General features: G+C 41.4%; 1 protein-coding gene across 2 annotated transcripts in view; it reads right to left on the bottom strand.

Annotated features, from left to right (window-relative positions):
- Positions 1 to 823: 823 nt before the first annotated feature.
- LOC124114687 overlaps positions 824 to 17,991 on the bottom strand; it is a 62,337-nt gene continuing 45,169 nt past the window's right edge. For both annotated transcript variants that reach the window (XM_048390897.1, XM_046475372.2), the window contains 3 exons: positions 6,350 to 6,436; positions 4,660 to 4,955; positions 824 to 2,976 (listed from right to left, as the gene is read on the bottom strand). In XM_048390897.1, the coding sequence (XP_048246854.1) occupies positions 4,701 to 4,955; positions 6,350 to 6,436 (342 nt within the window). In that variant the 3' untranslated portion in view covers positions 824 to 2,976; positions 4,660 to 4,700. The remainder of the gene's footprint in view (positions 2,977 to 4,659; positions 4,956 to 6,349; positions 6,437 to 17,991) is intronic.

Here is a 17,991-nt window from a genome sequence, read left to right as displayed (position 1 = left end):
CTCATGAGAGATGCCCACAGCACTGGCAATATGTCGAGTGGTCAATCGTTGATCAGCAATCACCATGTCATGCACCCGGGTAATGTTTTCCGGAATGGTTGCCGTTGAAGGCCTTCCTGGACGCAGGGGCATCGTCAAGGCTCTCTCTGCCACGCTTGAATTCCGAAGCCCACTTCTTTACAGTGGAAAAGGAAGGGGCATCATCCCTTAAAGTGGAGACCATGTCAGCATGTATCCGTGTTGGAGTTAGCCCTTTCAGTTGCAGGTACTTGATGACTGCCCTATAGCCAGTTTTGTCCATTTCTGGTGATTTTAATGGGTAGGTGACAAGATGGTCTGATATAAAGACAATAATAACACTACAGTTGCAGTTCTTATGTCTATGATTCATTAAATGATTGTACTTGTTGGTGGCAAAAGTTTGTTTCAGTCCGATTGAGATATCCCAAATAGGCTTAGAACATTTCAGCCAGCCCTCGTACATATGCCACTTCGTCAATGTACACTTGTGTGCATCTAAATATATATTCGATAACACACAAAAACCTAGCACAATATGTTTATGATTTGTTCCAATAAGAACGATCGTTTAATGCGTATTATTGGTTGTGTATCCTTGACAAAATGTGTTTGTTTATTTGTTGTTTAACGCCGCGCCCAATGCACGCAATGGGCAGCTCCACAGATCTCTGCCTGCCTCCAACTCACAACAGACCAGGGCCCACTTGCACAAAGCGATCTTAGAGTTACGATCGTCTTAGCGCTAAGATCGCTTTGTGCAAGTGGGCCCTGGCCAACGCTGCAATAACAACAGGAAGTCAAATGCCTCATTTTAATTTATTCAAGACATATAAACATGCAAAAGTCAAATCATATATATAGTAAAAAAACATGGGAGGTCGATCGACTGCATTGTTTGCACACAAACGTCTGTGCATATACGGACGGATGGTTTGCACACAAACGTCTGTACATATTCGGACGGACTTACATCCACTTCTGGACGGAATGTTACAATCCCCGATCTCGCTGAACCACGTCCATCATTAATGTAATGAAAAATGCCATTTTTACTTCACCTCAGAACAAAAGCTTCAAGTGGCATCGTTACAATTCAGAATATATTCTACTTTTGATAGAAATACAACAAGGCAGTCGTTCACGTGGCAGCCATTGCTTATCGGCAGATTGGGAAACAACACGAGATTAAATTTTAAAAATCATCATACGCGTGATCTATCTGTTACCTGATCTGGTCACTGCTCTTTCTAAGAAATGTTGAATAATACATTTAATATCTTATCAGTTATCTTTCGGTATCTTTTGCAAACGTACTTTTGTGACGTGCGAGTTTGCTTTTCGTTCATAAGTAATAGTACTAATCTGGAAGCTGAAAATATTTTTATGTTCTTGTCGACCACCAACATTGAATTTTAGGTCAATATGTTTGTAAACGAAGGTCTTACATCATACAAATACAACACGTACACTGTCCTACCAAACATACATGTTGCACGTGCATAACACTCATAGATAATGTACGCAGATACCTTGAACTGCTTGTGAAGAAAAACTATTAAAAATATGTAATAAAGTGCCAGCCGTCTCCCATGAAGATTAGGATGAAAACGTAAAAATTAATTAAGTGTGGCCTCGTAAATGTCATAAGAGAAAAAAATGCATCTGATATCTGACACGTCATCTACGGAGCGACCATTCTGGGAAGAGGGGCTGGGATTTTGTATGGAGACGACACACTGTGGTAGCTACAGACACAAAACAAGATATTTGTTTAGCTAGAAGTATGAGCCCAAATATTTAAAAAATTAATAACACCTTGCAAAAATGTCATTTTTGTGACAGACAATTTTCTTTTCAACAATCTGAAGCATAATTTGGTTTTTCAAGTATTGTGTGGAACGATTTATTTTTCGATAAAATCCCAGGCATCCCAAGTACAGTCAAACACCGTTGTGTCCACGTGGACGGGACCTTCGTAAATAATTCGAGTTATCCGAGGTGCGACACAACCGAAAAAATGATGAATAAAGAAGAAATACGCAGGGACCAATTTTTTACTTCGAGACAACCGTAAGTTCGACATATCAAAGTTTGACACAACGGTGAATATCAAATGATCGGTCCCTTGTTCTATCGAAACGAAATCTATTGAATGTAACATATTCGAGACACCCACACACACACACATCTTCACACAATCCACACATAGTAGTTATGAAGAAAGTGACATAATACTGATATAGATTCAGACAAATCTGATAGTGGGCGTTTTCCTGGGTAAGGGCCTGTCATACCCCATTTGTTGCCCTGAACGTGGATACGCTGTGTGTATTTTTTCTTTATGGCTCTCCTTCGTGAATTGATACCAAATCAGTTGTGTGGACAATCGTACCTGCCTCTGGCAAGTTGTCGAAGAGTATTAGAAACCATCCACACTTACGTACACAGAAAGACTCCGAAACTTTTTAACAAATATTCAGTGTATGTTTTGGTTGGAATAATTGTCTTAATGGAAAGCACTTTACATCGTTTTCATCTGGAAAGATAATCTGGAGTAACAATTCATCAACTGATGATATCTGCAGCCATTGGAAAACACTCGCCCCATTCGTCTTCTTTGTTCCAATTTATATCCGAATGACAGCTTGCGTTTGAGGACACACTGACACATAGCTGTATCTGTATAATAATGACAAGACAATAAACTTCGAAAGTTGACGAAAGGGGGATAACACATCGGGAATGTTTGTCCGGCTTGATCCAGGACTTTTGTGTTCAGTCTTCAAAAACCACCACCAAGTGATCGCGAGAGTTGTCTCCCTTTGTCCACTTTCACCAGGGAGAACTACAAAGTTCCGGTCGAAGTAATCAGGCATACGTCAAGGGTATGTTGTTGCCGAAGCGATCACTGGTTAATCGCGGTAGAATATCGCATTGCCTTTTACCCTCTTTGTCCTGAAGTTTAAAGAGATGTCAGATTGTCAAGACAGGATATCTAAATGCATCTCAAAGAAGGGTAGTAGTTTGGCCAATCTCATTAAAATCATATCTTAGTTCTCGCTATCGCTAAACACAGATCTGAGGACATCCCATTTAAGGTCACGTCAGAACGACCTTTCATCCGACCAATCAAAGTGTCGCTTACCAGATCATGAAAGTGACAGTCGGAACGTGTTTTCTAATCATGCAACCTCGAAAACGTTAACACGGGTTATTCCGAACGACAGTTACGGCCCGTACGACTGATTCTGTCAAAATTATCGTCTATCTCTCGTTTGGGTGGGATAAACATTTGAACGGAGGAGGCGTTGCACACATTACGTGGGAAGCATTGCCATACAATCGCAACGATATAACGATCGTTTGTTCAGATTTCAAAATTTTAATCGAGAACTGTGTCAACATATTTTTCAAGCGTAGTCTGAAATGGAAGTCGCCAGGTTGAAACAAGTGCCGTTAAGCTCGAGAAAGCTGCTTTCTAATTGGCTGATGTTGACTTCTTGTTAGCGGTTTCAGTGGGAGGTCGTGTGAGGTTCGCGAAAGGTCGTTCTGACGTGACCCGTAATAGGTCCTCAGATCTTTGTTTAGCGGCAGCGTGAACTTAGATCTGATTTTAGTGAGATTGTATTTTGACTGGGTGGTTAAAATACGGTACGAGTGAATAGGGTGAATTTGTATTTAATTTCAAACAGTACGAACAGAAAACAACGGAATCTCTTTGGGATAAAATGAAAATTGCAAAATATGACGCGGACCTATAGTCCACGGGATTTGAACAATTTAAGAAGTAAGTTTAAGAAAAATAATTGAAACTATACGTTCAAATGATTAAATACTAAACTTGGTTCATTCCAACCCAAGCTTGCTTCTGAGTATAGCAAAATGTATACATAGGGCTAAAATGTTTAGAAAAACAACAACATATTTTTAATATTTAAACATGAGCAAGTCTTTGACCGAAGCTAATTGTCCGTGAGAACACAGATAGTTCAAACATACTCTCCTAAAAGGAAACGCATCGGTGGTGTGGGAAGAGGCAATTTTAATTTTTTTTTAGAAATGGTGTTAGATTGTAACATTTGTTCCATCAAAATGCTCTTTTATGTTCACGGACAGGATTCAGCATGTAAAAGGCATGCAATTGTAGTGCATGACTGCGTGAGGTAGTGTTTATTTGTTGTTGAACGCCGCACTCAGCAATATTCCAGCTATATGACGGTAGTCTGTGAATAAGCGAGTCTGAAAAAGGATATTCAAGGAGAGACATCATGAGCATCGATCCACCCAATTGGGATACGATGACATGGCAAGTCAGTGCCAATTTACACTACCTCACGCGACCCGTGAAGATCCGGGGCAGAAGAGGTCTTCAGCAACCCATGCTTGTCTAGAAGGCGACTATGCTTGTGGTAAGAGGCGACTAACAGGATCGGGTGGCCAGGCTCGCTGACTTGTTTGATGCACGTCATTGTACCTCAATTGCCCGGATCGATGCGCATGGTGTCAACCACGGGATTACCTGGTCCAGACTCAATTCTTTACAGACCGGTGTCAAATAGCTGGGATATTGCTGGGTGCGGCGTTAAACAACAATCAAACAAACAAACAGAACTCATATCGGTATGTGAGTCTACCAACCTGTAAAGTAGCACCATGCAGTTGTTGCTGCCTGTTTACCGTCACTCTAGGCCGACTATGACATCCTCCGCCATGTCGTGCACTACTTGCAGGCTGCTATCCTCACGACTACTGTTGGAACAAGCAGTATCAGTAGATGTCCTGCTTGCTGCGCTGCTGGCTGACCTTCTCGCCCACTTTCTCTCGTCATCATCCGGAACTATATGAATGGCCTTGACCTCCGTCTCTCCATTGCGTCGTTTAGTGCGCAGCTTCTTCTTCATATACCGGAACACCTTCCGCGTGTCTTGGTTCAGCTGTAAAGTCAAATAAACAATGCAGAGTGAGTTGGTTTCAACGTTACTTTGTATTGAACAGATAACGTAATATTGGAGGAATTAACGTCCAAAGTTGGCCAGTTCGACGGTGACAAAACCGGAGCACACGTTGTCATTCTGTGCTGACAGGATATCTGCCCTGGCCCTGAATAAAACACCAGGCCTAAGCTTCCCACGTCACTCCTTCGTAAACCACCCGCAAGGATCCGGGTTAAATCTTTGGCCTTGTCACAAAGTTTAAGAAATTAAGCTTTTTGTCCAACATCGAACTGTTTACCGCTGCCCAAAGAACGTGCGCAGAAATCTTAGTTGTTAACATATTGTACTGATCCATAAATAACTAAGTGATCTAGAAAGTATGTTTTCATGACACTTTGGGCAGTATGAATGAAGGGTCTTCATACACTAGTAAGTGATTATTTGAACCTGTGGCGACCCAACGCCTAAACTGTTCTTGAGTACCCTCGCCGAGTACTCGCTTACACCAGGATTACAAAACCATCACCCAGGATACAGAGGCCTGTGAGGTTTTTACCGATTGTACAAATCAAACTATACCATATCGCTCACATTCCCAACAAATCTATTTAAAATAGTCATATATTCCACTAGGGCTGGGACGGGTAACTCGGGTACCCGGGTCGGGTGGGTACTGTGTTGGACCCGGGGACCCACAGGACTACCTGGACCTGTTCTTAGTCATGTGATATATAGTTTAATGACAAAAATTATGTGGAACTCTATGGTTACACTACAAGTCACTAATGCACCCATTCCTTCTGACTTTTCATATGGTTGAATAAGGACAACTTAAGTCGACTTCAGTGTATGCATGACCAGATCGTTTAATACATGTATCTAAATACGTTTTGCAAGCGCCGTGGTAAAGAAAATCCCAATCGGCCATTTTGTAACCCTTGAGACCTACAGTGTGTACCCGAGTAGGGTCGGGTAATAGTGGGGTGGGTACTCGGGTAGTGAATTTGGACTCGTCCCAGCCCTATATTCCACCATAATTCATGATTCAATTTAGAAGTCGGAAACAATGTGTGTACCTTATTTGACTGAAGTACACTTTAAGGCAGTATCCATACATTTCGAGTTTTGGAGGAAACTCGCAAACAGGTGTTTTTGGTGATTTTCAAACGAGGAGTTTTGATGTTACAATGGTTGTGTATCGGGCGGTAAGCACTCTCTCAGATGAATTCGATTTTCAAAAAAGGGAGGTAACAATTTTTAGTTAACATCGTACGAATGTTTTGGGGTGGCAAACTGTCATGTGATTTCGCAAAGGGGGCTACACATTATAACTTCACAAGGCAGTCGCTGACAGAACAGAAACAGATTTCATCTCCCGACATCCGGGTACTCACACTGCCTGCTACTTCGACGAGCGACTCCCAAGGCGACTTTGTCTCCATTTCCTCGCGGGCTCCTTTTCGACTACGCACTGTCTCGCTCTGAAATGAAACACCATCCATCTGAACTACGGAGTAGAATCGAGCCATGACTAGCGACCATTACCCACAGAACCAGATCTCTCCCAGCGTTAAGCCGTTAGTTACAGATTATCCGCTTACCGCGGACGAGCTCCGAGTGGCTGTAAGTGAATGTCGCAATGTTCCCAGGTCGATCACCGGAGAATGCCCCAATCAACTATATTGTGACGAGGTAAGATGGGATTAACATATTGAGGAATAATAATATTGAGATTACCGTAATAACGTCGTTACGTATGACCCTTAAGAGAATTATAGGTTCCAGTCAACTAGTTGTCATTTTGTTGATACCCTCCCCACCAACCCCACCCCCATCCCAATCCCCGACACACACATACACACAAGACCACGCACCTCACATACACGTACACGCGCGCGAACGCACCCACCACGTGCGCGCACGCACACGCACACACACACACACACACACACAAAAGCACATACACACTCGTAGATAATAGACGAAAGGATAGCCTCGTGGAACCTAGGTGGTTGTACATACATTTTACACATCTTTGCCACCTAACTCAAGGTGTTTGTATTCAATGGAACCGTGTTAATTTGGACGGTCTCGTTTTCAAACCAAATAGTGAAGTGTCCGGACTATAGGACTAAGTAGCTTCAGTGAAGAGTTACCTCCCTTTCAGTGGTCTCAATAATGTAAACTGAATAAGATGACAGCAGTCAACGATGATACGAAACAAATAGATATCTAAACTTACTACGGCAGTAAATACTAAAAGTGGCTTCAGCAGCTATGACAGCTAGGTCGACCGCTTGGTAAAAGCGAATTATGGCAAGTAAGTCATACATGACCATGCCATGGCGGCTTCCTCTTATCTCGTAAGCTGATCATGACGTCAACGGCAGGATGGGGCGGTCAATGTAGGGCGGTTAAGGCTGGATTTCAGTCACAATTGTACACTTTGGGTTAAAAGCACCAAACTTGGCACACTTATACATTGAAACATTCCGAACATTTCTGGATATAGATCCACCTCAGCAGCGCCACCTGGTGGTAGAAAATCCAAGATGGCCGCCAATATGGTGATGAAAGCCCGAAGTAATGTAGGTCTCAGACGTTTACCACTTTGGTCAAACTCACGAACACGGGTATGGTGCTGAAAAACCTAGAAACCTAGAAACATAATCGGGGCGAACCGGGATTCGAACCCACAATCATAGGTTTCTGGCGTGCCCAAGGGACGCAACTCTGCACAGCGAATCGCCGCGCCTTAGACGACTGGGTCACCCGTGCCCCCTCAAGATACTAAGTTGAAATTTGTTGCAATTTCAAGATGCCAAGTTGCTGCCCAGGGCCTAATTTCAACAATGCGATTGTAGAGCGACGGCCGTCGTCAGTCTATGTTTAAGTATAGGTTACGGTGGTCGTATAGCTGAAATCACATTGTGAAACGAGGCCCAGCTGACAACTCGGAAAGTCCGGATAACTTAAATAAACGAACTTGGGCGCCTAGAGTGCCTAACTTCTTGTTATCAGCGATTCCTAAACACGATGCATTGTGATTATATGTTTATGAGTATCATGATGTATATATCATAAGTTCACTCTTGTTACCATGGTAACGGGAATAACACAACACCCGAAGCCACGTTTATTATTGATGATAGACAGTTAACTGTAGTCTCGCCTGCCTTGGCGGAGTTGTTGGGCGATTAGTACCTGGTCTTCATCGCTTGTTGTCAATGCTCACACAAGTTCAGCAGATACTACTTACCTCTAGACATACGACATAAACACAGATCAGACTGATTGTATGATCGTGTGTTGGGCGCAATAGAAATAGCTGCTTTGATGTGATGACTCCATTAATGCGTGCATGATGAGAATGCGTGCGTATCTGAGATCTCAGATGATGACTGAAACTACATGCAAGATTCACACAACAGATAAGCTTTGGTTGGTTGGTTGGTTGTTTAACGCTGCACTCAGCAATATTCCAGCTATATGGCGGCGGTCTGTAAATAATCGAGTCTCGACCAGACAATCCAGTGATTGACATCATGAACATCGATCCACGCAATTGGGATCGATGACATGCATCAACCAAGTCAGCGAGCCTGACCACCCGATCCCGTTAGTCGCCTTTTACGACAAGCAGAGTCACCTTTTACGGCAAGCATGGGTTGCTGAAGACCTATTCTACTCAGGAATCTTCACGGGTCCAACAGATAAGCATATACTAAGAGACTTATATTTTGATAATCATAATAATAATATATAATAACACACAGTGAAACGATACACAGTCACGATTTAAATGTTTGGTTGTTTGTTTTTGTAACGCCGCACTCGGCAATATTCCATTTTATGACGGCGGTCTGTAATTAATCGAATCTGGGACAGACAATCCAGTGATTGATATCAGTTGAACATGTGAACCCCGAATTGCTTCCCTGTCATGGAGCTAATCCCTCGTGGCCGTCACGCCGAAAGAGTGCATGATGTTTAATGGTATTGTTTGTTTGTTTGTTGTTTAATGCCGCTCTCAGCAATATTCAACCTCTATGATGGCGGTCTGTAAATACTCGAGTCTGGACCAGACAATCCAGTGATTTACACCATGAGCATCGATCCACGCAATTGGGATACGATGACATGCATCAACCAAGTCAGCGAGCCTGACCACCCGATCCCGTTAGTCGCCTCTTAACGACAAGAAACCCGGTCACGATTTAAAGCGTGACACATTGTGACAAGGTTAAACAATATCGTTACAAGTGGGGCTACAACTTCTTGGATAATGGGGAAGGGGTAGAGATGGTGTGTGCACTAAAAAACAAAAATGCTGGCACATAATTCCGGAGACATTTTGCGCTCGGTTCAAAATTATAATACAGAGGTATCTACTCTACAGTCGGACTACATCAAATTTCAAAACACAGTAGGTTTATCTCCTTAATAACTAGACGTGTCACGTGTCACTGAAAGATAATTAATAATTAAGTGAGCTGGTTGATATTCAGTGCAATGTTAAACCTGGCGTTTGATTTATAATATGTTCAAGAAATAGGAGTATGACCCACACATCAAACACATCTACTTTACCATTTGGTCAGTGAGATTAACTAAACATTCTGATGATTATCAACCTCCAGTCGATTGTTGGAACTACATTACATATTTTTAGGATATTTCCGCGAAGAGAAACCCTACTTGGTTGCTGTCGATGTTTGTTAGGGTCTACTAGACACAGTTACAATAGCATCGTTATATGCCCTTCAAACTAGCAGACTAATTATTCATCAGCGTCTTGGGGACACGACACTTGAATGGTTCCAGACAGCAGGAATGTCTGTGACCGTATCACCTTGTTGGCGTACATGTGCATTCCAGACAGGCCACCGGTTATACCCGGTCACGTGGGTACCCATGTAGGTACTTGAAGGTCGTACATAGTTGCTCACAATATTGATCACTGGATTATATGGTCCAGACTCGATTATGTACAGGGCGTCGTTATGGGATATTGCTGAGTGTGGCGTTAAAAAACAAACATATAAATTAAACACAACTATATCCGCTATGGTATAGTTAGTGTTACTAATTTAACTCACCTGAACAGCAAACAAACAAAATAAATACAAATATATTCTTAATGGTATATTCTGTATCACTGAATTAACTCACCTATGTTAAACGTCCCCACCAACCTTTCACCATAAAGCCAAGTAACTGTACTGACTATATGCACGCTCTATTAAAAGCCAGTGCGTGATATTTTGGCACTGTAACCCTCTTCATGTTCCTATTCATCAAAGACCCCTCCAAGATTAGCCTGCCTCTTAGTTACCACCTCCCCTAGGTCAGTTATGGGTGTACTACCCCCCGGGACGGCGGGCACCTGTCCTCCACCACACTGTAACAATAACATAGCATATATCACGCGACAAAATAACGATTTCACCCCCTGGTAGTGAACAATTATACATTACAGTGACTGATATATTGCTGTATCATGCCAGCGAGTGACATATTGCGATACACCTAACACGACCCGGTATGTGGTGGCAAAGTGCCCGCGAATTACCTCCCCTGAAGTCGGTGTTCACAAACTCGTATACTCAAGTGTGACCTTTGACACTGAGATCAACTCATAAAGATCAAGTGTTTATTTCACAATCCCAGTACCCCCGAACCACCAATCACATGGGTCATATCTGATCATGATCTGATTGTGTACAATGTTCTGATAGAACGTACATGATAATCCTTTTTCTTGGAGAGACGCTTGGTTTCATACTCCAAACTATCACAGTAGAGAATTTAACCTGCGTCAAGAAAGTATACACTTGAAAATTGGATTTGACCAAGAAATTACAAACATTACCAAAACGTTACTAAGGCCGATAACAGTCGCCGAAACACAACGATACCCGTATCAAATACATCACCATGAAATAACCATTTTTTCTTCTCATTCTTTTAAAGATTATTTATTTCCCATTTCTGTATACATCGTGTAATTATCTATATAAGCAGTACATGTTACAATACAATACATAGGTATGTTGATACTTAATGTGATTTTTCTATCCAATATAACATATGTCTGCGGACCAGGGCCCGCTTGGACAAAGCGATCTTAGCACTAAGACTATCGAAGCCAATGTTAAAGTATTGGAGTTACGATCATCCCAGCGCTAAGATCGTTTTGTGCAAGTCGGCCCAGGTCAATTTGACATGATACTTTGGGGTGATTCTTAAAACTCAGACATGCTAAACATTAATTAGTATCTTTATCGAGTGATGAACAGAACGGCAACGGTAACGAACCATGCCACGTTACAAGTCGAATAAGCAATGGTTCTAGTTGCTTCGCTGTATTTAAGTATTTCTCTTTGAATCTGCTTAAAATTAAAATTATGACACTTACTGGATTGTTATGTTTTCCTTTAAATTCAAACATAATATTTCCCTTTGTAAACTACACCTTTCCTTCCGCTGTACTTCAGAATACCAATTTCTTTGTTTCATGTTTAGCCCCATCAAACATGGGTGTATACTTTCTTTACCCGGCAGTGTATTATGAATTGCCAGTGCACGAGTCGACCTGTTTGTCTTCTCTGTTTTTAACGCCGCGATCACCATTCTCGATTATCATTTCTGTTACGCTAAATATTTTTGACCTATTCACCACCTAGCTTCGTTCAGAGCCCGAATCGAACGGTACGAATAACAGAATGGAGACGTGTCGCCCTGGACAATCGAGGATGCCCGTTCAGCGTATTCCAGCTTTTTTGCTGCGATCTGGAAATAATTGAGTCTGAACCAGACAAACCAGTGATTGATACTGTAAGCATGACCACCCGACCCCGTTAGTCGCCCCCTACGGCAAGCATGGGTTGCTGAAGACCTATTCTACCCGGGTCTTCACGGGCCGGTCGGGTGGTGAGGCTCATTGCATGTCAGTATATTATTAACAGCACGCTGACGTCATTGACTCACACACGGTCTTTGAGACCCGTATTGTATGTACACCTACTTGTGGATATTAAGTGGTGAATATTACCCGTAAAGCACGGTTCAAGTATGAACACTTGTTATTGTTTAATCTGCCATGTCATTGTTGGAGGGGAACACACGTCTCCACATGAGGATATACAGATGTAAACAATATAGGCAGGTCACTAGTCTAACGCTTCGTCTGTGAGCAGATTACTTTAAAATAACTGATTTTTTTCAACAGATCCTTTCCTCCTCTGCTGTTTTCGATTCCCTAATGTGGAATCAAGGAAACTAGACTTTGTTTAGTTTGATCTAGATTTGCCCAGGCGTTTAGTAAAAAGATTAAAATATAAATTCAACAGTCATAGTGCAGAACAAGCGGGTTACAGACTCAAGACGATACCTACCTGGAAAAAAGAACAAGCTGTTTATGCTTATAAGGACAAGCACCTCGTATGAGATTGTACACACAACTTAAAATAATGCCACAACAAAGAGAGAACTCAACTATGCACTAAATAAGGTCAAACTATCATAAATAATACGAAACAAACAGAATCGCATAACTAACTAAACAAATACCAAATTTAAACAAAAATGACGTAGCTTCTGATTCCGCGTCACTACTCAACTGGTGTCTGATGCAATTTCATAAAAATTAGATCTTAGTTCTTGCTATCGTTAAACAAAGATCTGAGGACATCCAATTAAGGGTCACGTCAGAACGACCATTTATCCGACCATTCAAAGCGTCGCCTACCATATCATGAAAGTGACAGTCGGAATGTCTTTTCTAATCATGCAACCTCGAAAATGTTAACACGGGGTATTCCGAACGACAGTTACGGCCCGTACGACTGATTCCGTCCAAAGTATCGTCTATCTCTCGCTTCCGTGGGATAAACATTTGAACAGAGGAGGCGTTGCACAGTACGTGGGAAGCACTGTCATACAATCTCAACCATATATTAGACATTCCGGAAATTTCGTTTGTTCAGTTTTCAAAATTTTAATCGAGAACTGTGGAAATATATCTTTCAAGCGTGAGTCGCCAGGTTGATACGAGTGCCGTAAAGCTCGAGAAAGCTGCTTTCTAATTGGCTGATGTCGACTTCTTGTTACTCGTTTCAGTGGTCGGTCAAAGTTCGCGAAAGTCGTTCTGACGTAACCCGTAATGGGATGTCCTCAGATCTTTGTTTAGCGAGAACTTAGATCTGGTTTTAATGAGATTGTGTCTGAGGAGATGTCGACAATACAAGGAAACTGCCATTGTGAGAGAAAGTAGGAGAATGGTCGAATTGCAAAGGTCAGATAAAGGTCAATATATATGTATAAGTAAAATCGAGAAAAATAGTGCCCCATACTAACTGCACAATTACCAAAATTTGTGATATTTGAAGAAATCTGGGAGAGAAATGGACATAAGAAGTTTCAGCTTTGGTATGGTTGAGGTATAAGTTCAAATCAATGTCAAAACTTATAATATTGAAACAAAACCTGGAACATATACGTTAATCCCCACAAAACTAACTACACATACCAGATTAGTTCATCACATTTCAACCAAAATTGCCGAGTAATGTCTATACATTTTCCAAATGGATGCAATAGCGGCAGTTATTGAAAATCGGAATCTCGCCTCTTGAACAAATTGGGTTATCGTGAGCGGTGGGAACAAGCACGTCAAGTTTCAGCGTCATTGGTCCAGTGGTTCCTGGGAGTGTGTGTGCAGTTGGAGCAAAGGCAGTTTGAGAGTGAGTGAGTGAGTATGGTTTTATGGGCTTCACACATTGTACCCATGTCGGGAATCGAACCCGGGTCTTCGGTGTGACGAGCCAACGCTTTAACCACTAGGCTACCCGATAGGCCCGGCAGTTTGAGAGAATGTAGAAGCGTGGTCGAAATGCAAATGTCAGGTAAAGATCAAAATATAAAATATTGCGAAAATTGGGACGTATGTGTAGAGCCCCAGTACTATCTACACATATTATATTATTATGAACACAACTGGCTGAAGCCTGCCATTAGTTCCGCTTTTCAATATGATCGAACCGCAAAGATCAAAGAAAGGTAAAAAATTAAATATCGGGAAAATATATTGATATTGAGTCCCACTACTCACAACACATATTGAAAAAACGGATTCTAACCTCTTGAAGAAATTGTTGTGTCAACATTCGTGGGAACAAGCATGTGACGTTTCGGCTTCATTGGTTCTTTGGTTTCTGAGGATAACATGTTTACGACGCACAATGGACGACGGAGAACTTCAAAAAGAGGATTATGACAGATTCGCCAAACATCATCTGTCTCTTCCTAACTTTCGCAGACCGTTCACCAGATAGATATCCATGAATATATATATATCGTGTATTTTGATACCATATCATAATTTGAGAATATATGAAAATATAAATTTATAAACCAAAACATGAATATTTCACATGCGCAAAAAATAACACTTTCTGCCAGGACGACTTCCAGTCTGCCTCAATGGCACTGTAGTTTTCAGAGGAAGATCAACAAAGTCAGCAAGAAGCTACATAGTTAATAGGAGATTTGTATTTTCTTGTCAGATAACTTGTTAACCTCATCTTGTGATTTGAAAAGTTGATATTTTCACTCGTAAATGCGCCACTCATGAAAATATCAACTTGTCGGGTGTTATTTGTCAAAAATAGACATATATTATCTATATACCCGAATTTGATCCTATAAGACATCGAATAACGCCTTTATAGGTAACAGACTTGTGAACGAATACCCCTGTCTGGTAAATATCAAAACATAAGTTATTTTATGTAAATAGGTAAAATAATATAAATATTCATGTTGTAACCCATTTAACCTATTTGATACAAAAGAACCTCATATAAGGAATGTTCAGGTAAAACAACTCACCACACAATCAGTGCAGCAGGTGTTGCCCGGTGAGTGTATTCCCCGACACTGTCCGAGTGACTAGTGAGAGTTGACTATACTGTAGAGATCCGAGTGCCTGGCTACATCCCCCGGGGGATGGGACAATTGTGTGCTGATTGATCCAGCGAGGACCACGAGCGGCGGGGGTGTATCACGTTGTGTATACATAAATGTATACATATAGCAGATAATGGCATTGACATAATCGACTTGTTCTGGCACGTCACGCACAACACCACATCACAGATCGATACAATTGTACGCAATACAACCAACACGAATACCCATTGTTCATAGTTTTCAGAAAACCGGGCTATAACTGTTGCTAATGCTGAATAAATACCACTGTGTCCTCTCCTTAATGGGTAATCAATATATGTGTTTTGATTTGACTGTGTCTAGCAACACCTATCGACATGACGTCATTCCAGTGCATGGACATGGATGACGTCACAAAATATTCAGAGTGACGTCTTTTATTTCTTATGAGATATCACCATTTTGTACAGCCTTTTTAAGGATTTCAATAATTTGTACAGCCTTTAAAAACAATTACCCGTATTTAAATACTGATGACTCCCCGAATACAATCCGACCACGGCAATGTCGGACAGGTTTGGTATACTCACAAATTTTCACGTCAATTATCTGCACCTTTTCTCCCAATACCCGTTCGCTCGTCACGCCGAAGACCCGGGTTCGATTCCCGACATGGGTACAATGTGTGAAGACCATTTCTGGTGTCCCCCGCCGTGATATTTCTGGAATAATTGCTAAAAGCGGCGTAAAACCATATTCACTCACTCACTCTCCAAATACCGATTGTCATATCTCTCCCACTTTTGGGTGCGGTCGTTCGGCCAATTCGTCCATCTGCCGTCCAGCTACATCTAAGAGGAACAACTCAATAGACACCTCCCTTTCAAAAATAGCGTTGTCCTGTGTACGACGTCATCACGTTGCGAGCGCACGTTAGAATCTCCAGACATGACGTCATGATAGAACAATGTTTTATCGTGAAATAAACCACGCTTCGTTTTCATTGTTCTTTGCTATTTATCGCGTAGCTGTGTTATATTGTCATATAAATGATATAATGTATGTTGTTATCACATGCGATAAACCAATTCGATAAACTCAGTATCACGATCCGATAAAATAATAATATGCAAACATGGTCACCCCACTTTATCACGTGATTACATATTTTCTAACTTTCTTTGTCTGACAACCTAAGTGCCATTGAGGTTGACTGAAAGTTGCTCCGATATTAGAAGTTGTAGTAGTGCCACGAGGGGTACATGTGGTTTAATGCGTCCCTGGTCGCCTCCGGCTCGTGGCATAAAACCTTACCTTAGATATAAAGTCACTATTTCCTTTGAGTGGAACAGCACTTTTTTTCATACCTCCGTGTCAGAAGGATGACATTGGGCTTGCTCTGTCTCACAGCCTAAACACCACCTAATCCCAACACCTTCATAATCTTAACATGTTAACATTTTGAATATATATACGACAAAATGCATTGGGTATTATCCTCATGATCTGAACATGATTGAATAAAGTGCATATCATTGTCAAAAAGTCAAAAATGGATAAGATATATGATATATATTGAAATTAGATGTGCAAATCAGATTGACAGGCACTTGCATAACACATATTATAAGGTCACATTATACGGGTCTTTCGCACATTCAGACCCTGAACAAACATGTTTAGCTGTTAAACACAACCTGTGCAAGTTCACACCTAAACATGTCAAAATTATGGGACAAGGAACGTGTTTAGGTAGGCTTGTGTTTCTAAAAACACCTTTTACAGTGTATTTGTAGGGATTTCTTCCTAACTTTGTAACTGCCAATTACACGATTGATATTATAATCAACCTAACTATCTGTGTTATTTTTTTAACATCATGCTAAGTGAAATTCATTCCCAGCAAAATGTAATTGTGAAAACAAACAATCCAGTTCTACCCGGGACTCGAGTCGTACATTTTTTCACGTTCTGGTTTAGTGTTTTATAGATTATTTTACACGTAAATAAACACATTAAACTCCGAACGTCCTGCCATGAACCTAGTTATGCAAGAGGCAATCAACCGCTTTCGGTTCAACTTCACTTAACGATATTACCCGAGTACTGTTGATGGCATCAACTTTTCATAGAGGGATACTCTGACTGATGATTCTGTTTCGACTTTCAAATAATTTAAATTTTCCATGAAGAATCGATTTAGTTAATTAGTTAGCACTTAATAAAGGCCACGCACTTGTGGTTAAAACTGAAACAAACAGAGGATGGTTATCAGATGATGACGAGCGGTGGGGTAGTCTAGTGGGTAAAGCGTTCGCTCGTCACGCTAAAGGCCTTGGTTCGATTCCCCACATGGGTACAATGTGTGAAGCCCCTTCCCCCCGCCGTGATATTGCTGGAATATTACTGAAAGTGGCGTAAAATCCAACTCACTCACTCACTATTCAATGATGATGTATCTGATACGGGTTGTGTTTTGGACTTTAGTGAGTGAGTGAGTATGGTTTTACGCCGCTTTTAGCAATATTCTAACAATATCACGGCGGGGGACACCAGTCTTGGGCTTCACATATTGTACCCATGTCGGAAATCGAACCCGGGTCTTTGGCGTGACGAGCGAACGCTTTAACCACTAGGCTACCCGACCGCCCGTTTTGGACCTTAGGTTTGCAGTGTTTAGGCGACAGTTTACAGATAGTAACGTTTTGATAACGTTGCCATTTTTTCTGTCAAATCAAAATGTCATGTGTATGCATTCTTTTTCTCAGCAGTTTATTTGGAGATGAGTGATTAAGGAAGAGATTGGTATATTGATTATTAATATTTTATTAGTAAACTCTGGCACACATTTCTAACGAGTCGATCTGGCGCCCCCAGTGGTGACATACTGAACCACTGATAATAAAGTAAAGAACTATACAAACAAAGCTCGGAGGACATCCCACGTCACGTCAGAACGACATTTCATCCGACCAATCAGAGCGTCGCTTACTAGACCATGAAAGTGACAGTCAGTTTTATCTAATCATGCAATATCGAAATATTTAGCACGGGTATTCTGAACGACAGTTATGAGATTTAAGGA

This window comes from Haliotis rufescens, unplaced genomic scaffold, assembly GCF_023055435.1.
Source record: "Haliotis rufescens isolate VD_foot unplaced genomic scaffold, xgHalRufe1.0.p SCAF_10, whole genome shotgun sequence".
Classification (NCBI taxonomy): Eukaryota; Metazoa; Mollusca; class Gastropoda; order Lepetellida; family Haliotidae; genus Haliotis; species Haliotis rufescens.
This window is presented reverse-complemented; position numbering and strand designations above follow the sequence as displayed.